Source organism: Mchenga conophoros, linkage group LG3 (genome assembly GCF_057382185.1).
Source record: "Mchenga conophoros isolate Kocher_MC1m ecotype Shallow Benthic linkage group LG3, M_conophoros_male_GT1.1, whole genome shotgun sequence".
In the NCBI taxonomy this organism is placed as follows: Eukaryota; Metazoa; Chordata; class Actinopteri; order Cichliformes; family Cichlidae; genus Mchenga; species Mchenga conophoros.
Window position 1 is genome coordinate 65,780,735 of NC_140528.1, and position 12,839 is coordinate 65,793,573.

General features: G+C 39.8%; 1 protein-coding gene across 1 annotated transcript; it reads right to left on the reverse strand.

Moving 5' to 3' along the window:
* Positions 1–825: 825 nt before the first annotated feature.
* Positions 826–5,450, reverse strand: LOC146580164 (uncharacterized). Its single transcript, XM_085266746.1, has 5 exons — positions 5,256–5,450; positions 3,883–3,977; positions 3,600–3,700; positions 2,394–2,549; positions 826–2,296 (listed from the first exon to the last, which is right to left on the reverse strand). The coding sequence occupies exons 1-5, from the start codon at positions 5,402–5,404 to the stop codon at positions 1,655–1,657; spliced, it is 1,143 nt and encodes a 380-aa protein (XP_085122872.1). The 5' UTR covers positions 5,405–5,450; the 3' UTR covers positions 826–1,654.
* Between the last annotated feature and the right edge of the window lie 7,389 nt (positions 5,451–12,839).

Sequence of the window (12,839 nt, forward strand, 5' to 3'; positions counted from 1 at the left end):
GTTCAGCTGAATGACGGTGTTTGAAATCATGTTGAAAACCAGATTTACTTCTATACTCAGAAGCATTATGATGAGCATCGTTTACATGTTTCATCTTTAGTTAAACTTTTTCGTTTACACGTCGACTTCAGTTCCATATTTAAGTCTTAGTGTGTATTTTCTGTAATACATTTTCTGCAACCAAACCAATGCAGGCAATGTTCTTCATAATGTATCACTTAACCAGCACTAAGGGGGAGAGCAGAACATTCATGCTTGGAAAACAAGCACCTAAGTTTACAATGGTTAACTGATTATCATGGAATCATAGGCCTTCATCATGGTCATCTGAGACAAAAGGCCCGTGTTGGCAACCTGGTGATAGGCCTAGAGGCCTGGGTCAAAAAGTAACACCACCTACATCAGGAAGAGGTTGAAGGAGGTGTGGACGAACGGGGAATGAGCAGAGCAGTAGGACTGTGGGAGCATGGAAAAATAGATGTTTTGACTAAACTGGTAAACCCTTATCAACTTGAGAAAGAGTGAGACCCCTTTCTTCCCCTCTAGAAGAGGTTCCTTGGATCATCTTCTCAGCAGCTGCCCACAGCCTCTCCACGATGGCTGCTATCTGTGGCACCACGACCAGGTGCTGAATGCAGTGGCAAAGAGCTTAGCCTCATCTCACAGTCTCACACTGGCTTTTCTGAGACAAGTATTATATATCATATATCGTAAGTTGGATTTGGGGAAACAGAAATTACTGAAATATTTGCCTCAGCGCAATTCATGCTATGATTTACATGCAAATAAGTTAACTATGATTTTAAACGATTTAAACAGAGTGAAAAATATACTGATATCCTGGAATCACACCAACAACTAGAAATTAAAGTTAACCTCTACACAGCTCAACTTTAATCAGATTAAGAGTTAAATATTTTTATATTGTCCGTTATAAAATGTTTCACTAGAAATGAAAAACAAAGAATGAAAACAGGTTTACCTGCACTCCCCAACCCAACACCACAAAGTGGTGAAGCCTTCTCCTATGAGACTGTATGAGTAACCTAACAATAATGAAAATATCTGTATTTTAACTCAGTTACTGTATTAATTTAGCTGTCCATTTCTGCCATTTTTAAATAATGTATAATGAAATATCACATTTTACATGACAGTGTTCACTTACAGATCTAAGGAATAAATAAAAATCCACAGGATTTCATTGAACAGTGTTTTGCTGGCTTTCCTTCCCCACAGATACATTTTTATTTACATTTACACATTGACGTTGATTAAACATAACTACTTTGAAAAAAAGCATATTCTCTAAACAACTTATTATCATGGAGCTAGGACTACAAACAAAATGTGTGGAAATGAGACGTCACAGGTTAAATCTGTAAGTAACCAGAGGACAGCATGTGCACACAGAATGTCTATTCTGAATATATAAATGAATGACATTTTTCAGATTTATCATTACAGTTCAGCATAACACATCTGAAAAGATCATATTTGGTAGTAAATTTCTCACTAATATAACACAATAATTTTTGTTTATAGCCTGATGTTTTTCAAAGCAGAGAATTTAAAACACAACATAGTGAATGTATTTAGAAAAGACGCTCTCAGTAAAAATAAAGTGAAACTTAACAGCAGTGTTTCTTTCCCATTATTTCTTTTGCCACACAGGTATAGAGGTCTGTCTGGGGGCAGGAATGCACCGGGTCATCTGACATTTACCAGAGCGCTTGAGACACACAAAACAAAACGTCACACTACATCGAGGGCAAACAACTGATGGGCAATACTTCTTGCTGTGCTCCAACAGCAAACCACAGGTGGGACAGGCACGGACAGAGGGACACACACGGACTCCAGAATCACACTCATCGTCATCGCCATCCTCATCGTCATCGCCATCCTCATCCTCATCACCATCACCATCCTCATCGTCATCACCATCCTCATCCTCATCCTCATCGCCATCCTCATCGTCATCCTCATCGTCATCACCATCCTCATCCTCATCCTCATCGCCATCCTCATCGTCATCACCATCCTCATCCTCATCCTCATACTCATACTCATACTGACACAATGTGATATCTGGGCATTTTTCTAATGTTTCTAGTGATGGGTTGCAGCAGTCATCATTTCCACAGCGGTCTTTCCGAGGCCGTGCACCCTTCCACTCCCTCAAACACTGCCAGCAGAATTCAAAGGGCCGTCCTTTTACTGCTGTGCACACTTTACAGAGGACATTCAAGTCTGATCCATTCTCTCTCATCACAGTGGATCTGCATCCAGGACACTACATGGAGACAGAGGTGGGGCAATATTTTATACATAGCAAAATGTCTATCAAGTCTACATTCACAGTATATATAATATGTTGATGAAACACTTACCAACTTAGTAGTAAGTGTCTGCCTGGCAATGTTAAATTCCATGTTTTTTCTGAAATACGTCTTTTCTTGAGGGTCCAGAAGAGCCATTTTACAAACCTCTGCAAAAGTCCACTCAGCACTACAACCAGACCCACCACACACAAACCTGGTTTCACCCTTTATTAAATATGGAGAGGTGAGAATTAATAGACTTGCATGTTGGAAACAAAACACCAAACAATTTAAAGATTTTTTTTCAGCACGTTATTAACCCTTTCATGCATGAATTATGAGAACCTCAATCTGGATTTGTTTCTAAAGTATTTTTTTCACTTTTAGTCATGAAAACAAGATTTTTGAACTTCATTTTTTAAAAACCTGTTCTTTTTCAAATTGTTTTCTTTACATGTCCACTTAGGTGGACAACATACATTTTTACTTATGAATTGGGTATGGAGTGACACATCAGTCCAATATAGTGGTTTATGTGCAAGTATACCATCAACATAAATCCAAGAAAACAGCCTCTGAATTGCTGTCCACTGAAGTGACCACTACGCATGAAAGCGTTAAAACTACAAACACTCAAATATTTCATCATACATCAGAACTGCATTGCTAGATGTACAAATTATGTACATATTTGATGAAACAGAGTTATGATGCTATATTTTGTCTGAAAGCTATTTATGTTCTTTACTCTATAGAAACACTGAAATGATCACAGCTTTAAACAGTACAGGTCCAATTCAAAGCTACACTGAGGCCTCACAGAGGGCAGATCAGTCAGCCAACATGCACAGTCACAAAGTTGGAAAAGAAATGTGTGATGTATTACAGGTTTAATTGCAGAGGCAATTCAACTTAATTGATTTAAACGCTACAAGTTACAATAGAAAAGACAGAAGCTGAACATTTCTGACTGTTTTATTTATTTCCTTGAGAGCACAGCAGGTTTCTGCTAAGAGAAGTTCATGAATTTACAGAGCAGTGTGTCGCTCTGTGTTGATTTAAGTCAGCGTAGCGTCTTTCTCATCTACATGACAGTAAACATTACAATCCAATCCAACAAAAAATGATGACATATTGGACCCTGTTTTCATTATTGTTTATTTATATGAGCTCATAACATTGTCCTGTTACAAATCAACACAATCCTGCATGACACTGTAATTTATTTATTTGTTTACTTGTTTATTTTAGCAAAGCCAACCTTTAGTGGCCTACCTGATCCAACAATCTGCGACACCAGTTGGTGAGAGAGGTCGGGGTCACAGCGTGACCACAGGACATCTGAGCTCTGAGAGATTTGAAGTCTTCACACAAAACTGAGAACAATCACACAGAAGCAAACGATCAGTGTTACACGTGAATAAATGCTGATGAGTTTTATTTAACATTAGTTAGTGTGAATATGGGTAAAACTGTTTTCTTTTATTTTTATCATTATTTATATTTTGGATTTGAATTTGTTGGGCATCACTTTGAAAAGTGCCCACATGATACTTACAGTCCAAATCATCTTCTCCATCAACAAATTTAAGTGTTTGGTCACAAAAGTCGTAACACTTCTCCTGTTTTGGTGGCACGCTTGGGGGCGTCACACTGCGAAACAAAAAAAACGAGATCAAAATGAACACTTCTGATTTCACACAGTTTCTTCTTAACATAAAGTTTGTGATCAGCGGTTTTGTGTTTCAGTATCACCAGTGGCGGTTCTAGCCTGTCTGGCGCCCTGGGCGAACACTCCAATTTCCTTAGGGATTAATAAAGTATTCTGATTCTGATTGTTTCAGGATGACCTGCCATTATCCAATGACACATCTGCTTACCTGTATCTTTTGCTCATTTCTCCTCCTCTTCTTTTCTCTTTTTTCTAAACTGAGGACCTGATGGCTTTGAACTTTCCTTGTCCATCTTGGTTTTAACTTTGCACTCCAGTATGAACACCCATCCCCCATCCTGAGAATCATCACAACATAACCTAACAGACCTACACCTTAGTTCACAAATTCACTTTGGTTTATTTCTGGGATTTCACACAACCCAGGATTCAAATCATGAACACATAATGGGCTTGGATTTACAACATTATGAATGAAATGTGCTCTAATTGGAAGCAGCCGGGGATCCTCCCATTTCGACAGGTTGTGTGTGAGACATTAAATCACCAAAGTATAAAATATACATTTTGAATTGTTATTGATCCCTTTACCCCGAGTCCTAAAGTGTGTATTTATTTTCTTACTCTTCTTATATTTATTGTTTGTTTACTTGCCCTGTTGTAACTGGAGCCTCGTCCTCTTGTCTCTCTCGTCTGGACTGTATGTAGCGGAGATGACAATAAAGTTTACTTTGACTTCAGCAGCAAGCAGGCGCACCGAGGGCTCTCGTGCTCACTTTTCGCGTATAGAATTTCGAAAAAACATCGGTGCAAATTATAAGTCTGTATCATGATGTCTGCTGTTTTTGTGTTTGTTGGTTTGTTTTTATTTTGTTTTATTTTGTGAGATGGTTATTAGACGCTTCTCCAGCCAGCGAGAGAATCTCCCGCCGCCCCGCCCTCTCCTCCCTGTGCCGCAAGCAGCACGCCTATGCCATTTCCAAACTGCGCTGGCATGGCGTCGGGGCAGCATGAGTACGAGCAATTTTATTTATTTATTTATTTTTATTATTATTTTTTGCCGATGCCCGTGATGCCGCCCCCCACGATGCCGCCCCGGGCAACCGCCCGTGTCGCCCGTATCAAAAACCGTGAGTATCACTGTGATGTCAGACTGTGACACTGAACGATCACATCGCGAAGTGTACAACAATAGAATAAGTCAGTGAAATCAGAGCAGCAGATGTAACACACACAACAGTGAGTGAACCACGTGTTACCCGTGCTGCAGAGGCGGGAATACTGGGTCCATCGTCGCTCTGTCCACGGGGAACTCTGGATATAGGCGACAGACATCTGGCACGTTGATGAACGAAGCAAAACTTGAATCTGGGTAAGGTGAAGGCACACGTGCGGTCCGGTTGAACATCTGGCTTGGATATACAGCGATGGACTGAGAGTAGCTTTGGTCTGCGCTGAATGTACGCAGCGATGCTCCTCCCTCTCTCTCTATTCGCCCCGTGTGTGTGTGTTTCAGGGCCGTACCTCTGAATGACTAAAAGAAACTTCGGCTTTTAGATTCTTAGAGATTCTTGAATATGTCACTTTCTGATTACGTCTCCCCACCCCTTTATTTTCACCCTCTTCTTCTCTCTTGTTGCTGATGCTGCTGTGGACGGTGAAGAAGAAGCAGCCCTACATTGTGGGTCCATTTGACACATTTGTCACAGCTATTTTTAGTTTATTTTCTTTTTAGGTGTCAGCTTTTCAGCTCCACCTTTTCGCCACTTGTTTCCACACTAAACTCTGTTCTACAAGGTGCACCAGCGCACAGAGAAGAGGAGGTTGTGTTTGCATAAAGAGATCTTATCGGACAATACACTGTCGATAATGAAAATGAACGAATCAGCACACAGAGCAAATTCCCGGTATGCCGGATTACCACTCCAGCCCTGGGTCCACATTAAATAATACATTAAATTTGTAATTATTATTGTTCAGGTTTAGAATCAAGTCAAAATTTCGAGATTAAACTCGAAATGCTTTTCAAGGAAAATAGTAAAAAAAAATTGTTTCAAGTCAAACCACTGCCCCACGCTTCTATATACTCTACAAAATGCCTGGTGTAGATGGGTTAGTTAACTCAGTTACTAACTCAGTTACTTTTTAGAAGTACTTTTTAAGTATCTTGCCCAACACTGCTCCTGAGGTGGATGGGGCTTTCTCTCCCTTGGCCGATGGTAGGGAGATGACTGTGGAGGGCAACCAGTCTGTAGGAACAGACTAGCAGGGCAGCAAATATGACATTGTGTGTCTAATTCCTGCTGCTTTAACAAGGGCCTGCTTTCTTGCCGGGATGCATTAGAAGTAAATCAGTCCAAAGTTTCCCATAGACCTTGACTGTGCTCCTTCCTCCAGTCAGGGTTGCTTCATTTCCTTGGCTACTGCTGCTGCTGTGTGAATGTGTACAAGTTTCTCAACATGTCTGCAGCCTAGTCTCAGGTCATAGTCCTGAAGATATGCAGATGAGTGTATTTGACCTAACTGCTTCAGGCTGGAAGGAAAATGGTTGCATGTTCAAAGGTTTCTCTCATTCTAGGAAATTATACCACATCTTGTTTGAATCACCAATATTGAATACTACTTGCAGGTAGCGGTATATGTAAGTGGATCTCTGAAAGGATGACTTCCTGGCCTATCGGTTAGAATACACTGCAGTGTGTCAAAATACAGTGTGAGAATTTATTCATGATCCAGCATTTGCTCTAGCACAATATCAGCAGTAGGAATGACTGTGAGAGAAGCAATTCGGCAGACTCCCCACACAAGATTTCTCTGATACAGTCTACTTCAGCATGCATCCTCACTACTAATCTTCCAGTGGATGCCTGAAGCATGCTCAGAAGATCGGTCTTTCCAACATTCTTCTTTGTGAAATTATTTTAGAGGTTAGGTTATATGTGAGATAGGACACATTATTTAAGGTTTAGTATTCTTGAACTGGTTGAAATTGACCTTTGGTAATAGAAAACTAGGTTTCTAAAATTAGCTCCCCAGGTATGCTGCTGTTTTGGAAATGATGTCATGGGTAGTCAGAGCCACTCACTTGTCACATGACTGCATCAGGATGCTCATTAGATGTCACTTGAATGGACCTTGATCACAACTCTGATTGTAAAAGCTGCCAGTCAGGAAAGGATGTCAGAAAAAAAAAGAATCTTTTCAAAAAAGTAGGTCAAATATTTACTTATATTGTTAAAATCTGTAGATTTAGTTTGTTTTTCATTGTTTTTGTTGTCAGCTTCAGTTTGTTTTGTGCTGAAGTATGTGCTCAGGCAGGCTGTGGTAAAGAGCCATAGAAAACTCAAATTGTATCCCACTGCTTCCACCAGTATAATGCCAGCACCTTTGTTAAACTGGTCTGCATTATGATACCAAAAATAAGTATTATTCAAACAGTGAAATGCTGAAGCACTTGAAATTTATTTATTTATTATTATTTATTTAGAATTTCCAAAACATCCTTGTTAAAATTTTACTCTCTCCAATAACCACTCTGCAGTTTACAGGGGTTCCCCTTCCTCGAAGAACCTAAGCACTACAAGTGATTACACCACAGCACACTGAAAAAGCACACTACACAGACATGAAAGATCAACCGTGGAAATCACAGCAAATAAAGAGGCCACATCCTGGCCAATAACATTAATTGAGAGAAGGCCCCTAACCCTAAAAATTTAACGGTTAATGAGCCTGTATTGCCAGATCAATGTCACTGAAACAAAACAGAATAGGCAATTAGACACTAAACAAGATGGATAACTTAACTCACCTGATCTTCGACAAGGCCCCACCCCCGGGTCTGGATACTGGCACCCGTACAGCAACACGGGAAACGCTCACCTACCTGGCTCTCTTCACTGTCGATAACGCTAAAGGTTGTAAAATTTATTTAAAATCCTCTGAGTTTGATCAAAGTTTTGAACAGCTGTAAAACAGGATGTTTCAGTTTAAGAGCTGTTTTCAATAAATTGCATTCTCAAAAAAATGTTTTGTCTCACTCACATTTCTTCTTGTTGCATGTTGAAGCTCTTCTTGGAAAGATAGAACAAAATTAGATTTGTTGCCATTTTCAAGTGGTCTTAAACTTTTGATCAGGGCTGTTTAAATTTATAGTTCACAAAGTATGTAAAAAAACTACTTTTGCTACTTCCACAAGGTGGGGCTTTGCACCAAATGATACGTGAACTGCTTTTACGAAAGACACATACCCTCACCAGACATTTTATTAGCTACACCTTGCTAATAAGGATTGAACCCTCTTTTGTCTGCAGAACTTCAGACGTCATTTGAGTGCAGTGAACTCATCGTTCAGCATTTGATGAAAGAACACTTTGCACTTGTTGTTCTTCAGGGTGAAAATACTGAGGCTCTTTAGTTCAACGCTGAGAAAGCGATGAACTCCTAGAACCAAATAATGACCCAAAGCAGCCATTAGACTTCAATATAAACTACACCAAATGAAAACATTTGCTAAAGCTCACAGTACATCAGTGAAAATCTGTGGGAAGATCTTAAAAATACTGTTATTCCTTTAACGCAGGGGTGGGCAACTCCAGGCCTCAAGGCCCAGTGTCCTGCAGATTTCAGATATCACCCTGGGTCAGCACACCTGAATCAAAAGATGAGTTCATTGCCAGGCCTCTGGAGGAATTCAAGACATGTTGAGGAGGTACTCGCTGGTCTCTCTGTCAGCAGATTCTCCGTCCCTCTCCTTTCCCCCTCCTTCCCCTGTCCTTTCAGTTTTCCCAGGATTGATTCCAATTGTTTCGTTTGGATTTCATCTGTTATATATTCACCTGTCTGAATGAACAGTAAACACCGAACCTGCCCTCTGCACACACCAGGGAATGCCCCTAAGATTTTTTTTATTCACTCTTTATTACTTTCGATTTCTCTCCATCACTTATTAGAAGTCATGTGACTTCAGATTTGCAGTCGTGATGATTTTAAACACTTTTGTTTTACTTAATCTGTGTTAGCAATACTGAGAGTTGAGGTTTGTTTATTTACTTTATAATGTATGGGTTATATTGCACCACGGAGTCAAAGTTGAGGAAAGTACCCGATCTTTGGATCAGTGACTCTGGGTTGGATTATCTTGGACAGTTTGTGGGCTTCATGTGTTGCTTTTGCCATTGTGGTGTTCTGAATGTGCATCAAACTGGATGTCAAAATGTTTTACTTTTTATATGGTTTTACAAAAGGTTTGATTAATTCACTCATAGCCGTCATTTGGTACAACAAATCGGTGAAGCAGCAAAAAGAACAAAACAAACATTGTTGTGGTTGCATACGAGACTGTTGAGGGTGTGTTAGGTAGTTTCCAGTTTTCATCTGAATGACAATATTTAAATTTAATAAGGAGAGTTATTTCTACAATGAATTACCAGGCATTGTGATCATTACTGCTATAGGGCAACTTCAAGCTGGTGCTGTGCAAAACCAAACTGCAGCAGTATTTGGTGTAAGCACTAGTACCATCTCCAAACTGAAGGCCAAGTATAACAGGGAATGTCAGAGACCAACCTCCAAGTGGGCACATTTCCTCTCCCTGTCAGCATTTACCATCTTTAGGCAGTCTGCTACAGATTCGCAGTCAAGGTTTTCAAGAGGCTCTGCCAGATGGCTCACTACACATTCAGTCACTGCCCTGCACTGTTTGTATTGTTATCAGCAAGATGCACTGGAACCAGAACATGCTGGAACGTTATGTTCTGCAATGAATCCAGATTCTGCCTATAGCAGCTGGATCATAGGGTCAAAGTGTGGAGTTTGGCATTGGCTCAGGAGATCTGATGCTGAACTCTGCTGCTCAACCCACAAATCTATTTTCCTTTCTTTTCAAGAAGTATTGTTACAAACATATATTAAACGTGCTGTTTGCTTGCATGTTTAACTTCAGGGATGTTTTTTTATTTTAAATTAAAATAGTTATTTAAATGAACTGCATGTCTTATATATTTAATTTTGATTAAACATGTTGAAATTAATTTTGTTTTTTCATACTCCGATGGATGCAACAGAGAGCAACTTAGGGTTAACATCTTGCCCAAGGATATTTGGCATGCAGCCAGGTATCAAACCAACAACCTTCTGATCAAGGGATGACTTGCTCTACCTTCTGAGCTACATCCACCCCAATAATAAATATTTATTTGCATAAATTGTAATAAATGAGGAAGATACTTAAAAATGGTATTAAGGGTCTCCCTGGCAGCATTGAACACCATGTTTTTTTGAAAGTACTCCATTTCTTCAGGGGTCAGAGGAGCCATTTTACCAAACTCTGCAAAAGGCCACTCAATGTTACAACCAGACCTGCCACATACAAATCTGCTTTGCACACCCCTGTGAAACAATACCCCAGACCAGTGGTCCCCAACCTTTTTTGCACCACGGACCAGTTTATGTCTGATAATATTTTCACAGACTGGCCTTTAAGGTGTCGCGTATAAATACAACAAAATAAAACCAGTACCAGTACCATAAAAAAGAAGATTTATTCCTAACACATGAGAATAGACCCAGGGAAACCGAGTTAACGATAAAAACAATTTAAAAAATAACAATAAAAACCCTGAAAACCATAAATTTCACACCCGAGCCTCAACTCTCACAGCCGGTAGCCCAGGGGTTGGGGACCACTGCCCCAGACCCAGGACATGCTAGATAGATGATGTCTATCAGCTGCCTTGGAACAACTTAGTGTATTCCAGAAGACCTGGAGCAGGAGGCCAAGGAGATGGAGGTGTGGACATCATCACACTGATTACTGCTCCCAGCATTCCAGAGAACTGATACATGGATGGTGTCATGTCATTTAAAATGGGATACCAGCATGTGCAAGCCCAGTGCTTGAAACAAAAGGTAAATAATCTGAAAAACAAACAAAAACAACAACACAAAAAATTCCTCTACTAATTGTGGAAAGATTTCTGAATAATTCACCAGTGTAAAACTGTGACGACTGAATATCTCATCGTGTGCAGTATCATCAACACATCCAAGTGATCTGGAGAAATCTTGGTATTCAAGGGACAAGGTCCAAAATCAAAACTGGATGCTTGTCATCTTTGGACTGTCAGACAGCACTGCGTTAAGAACAGAAAAGATTCTGCCATAGAAATCATTGCATGGGATCAGGAACGCATCCAGAGATTCACCGCACCATCCACAGATACAAGTTAAAGCTCTGTCATACAGATATGACTCCTTACGTGAACATGATTCAGAAATGCTGCCGTTTTCTTGGCAAGACAATGCTAAACTGCAACAGCGTGGCTTCATAGTAGAAGAGTCTGGACACTGCTTGCGTTGTTTTAAAAGTCATTACTTTTCTCATTTATAAAGTGCTTTTCGTGTCTTACTAACTGAAAGTATTTTAAATTTTAGCAATTTATCTCCTTCACATCCATGGCCAATTTATAATCCCACGTTAACTTTACATGAATGTGTTTGTACTAGACGAGGAGCGAGAAGATATTGGTTATAAAAATGTAATTAACAGTTAAAAATTGCTACTATATCACAATATGTTCATCTAATCATTTAATGTGTGCTGACCAACACTTCTTCCTGCTCTAAAATATGCACTACACTATGATATGTACTATGAACTATCAAGCAACTTAAAGAAGTCCAGACGCTTTTCTTTGCAAGCTCCTTTGACTGCGATGACCTGGATGACTGAGAACCTTCACAGACACTACACTATGAGATAAACAATTTTATTTTCCTCTCACAGTGGTAAAGCTTTTCTCATCCACTGTCTCGACATTCTCAAACAAATCTGCAAATTAAGGAAAAAAGCATTTAAATGTCACCATGGAGGTAGCTTTAACTGTTTTTGTTGTTGTTATAACTATTCTCACGCCTGTCAGCCTTTTACTTTAGCCGCAACAGCAAGACAGCTTGAAGTTTACTGACAATTTACACAAGACACTAATTTTAAACAATCTAATCTGAGCAGGAATGATCAAAATATACACTTGATCAAAAGATTCACTTTCTTAACTAGAAGTCAGTGATTTTGCTAAAAACTCTTAGTGCTTCTTTACACAGCTTCCCAGTTTCACATATAAGGCCATGGAGAATGTTTTCATACATACAACTGATTACATGGCTCTTAGGATATCCCTTCTTATTGAAAGTGATGCTGTTACAACCATCCCTGTCTCCATTACATCTTGGCATGTGTTCCTTTCTGATGTGTCTGTTAAAAGTGTGCTCTTATTTTCAATGATGAAGTCAACCTTTAGTGGCCAACCTGGTCTAACAACAACATCGTGACCACAGGACATCTGAGCTCTGAGAGATTTGAAGCCTCACACAAAACGGAGAACAATCACACACAAGAAAAAAATCCATGTCACACATGAACTTATGACATGCACCAAATTGTTTTAAATAGTTCCACGAGATTGCTGCTACTGTTCACTTCTGGAAGTAGTAACAGCAACATTGTGAGCTGAGTCTTTCGGGACTTTTTGTGAGATACACTTTCATTTTCAGTCTGAAGCAATAGTGTGTGTGTGTGTGTGTGTGTGTGTGTGTGTGTGTGTGTGTGTGTGTGTGTGTGTTGGATGAGAGAGAGAGAGAGAGAGAGAGAGAGAGAGAGAGAGAGACTAAAAAACCTAAAATCTAAGTCAGTGAGCACTCTGCCTCATACGACACACACAGCACTGACTGACCCACGCTGTTTCGCCTTGGCAGCACACCGTTGTGCTTTACAAATGAATTAGGCCGCCAGTGTCAGGTTTATACCACAGCTGATGTGTACTATATTTGAATGTTTTTATATT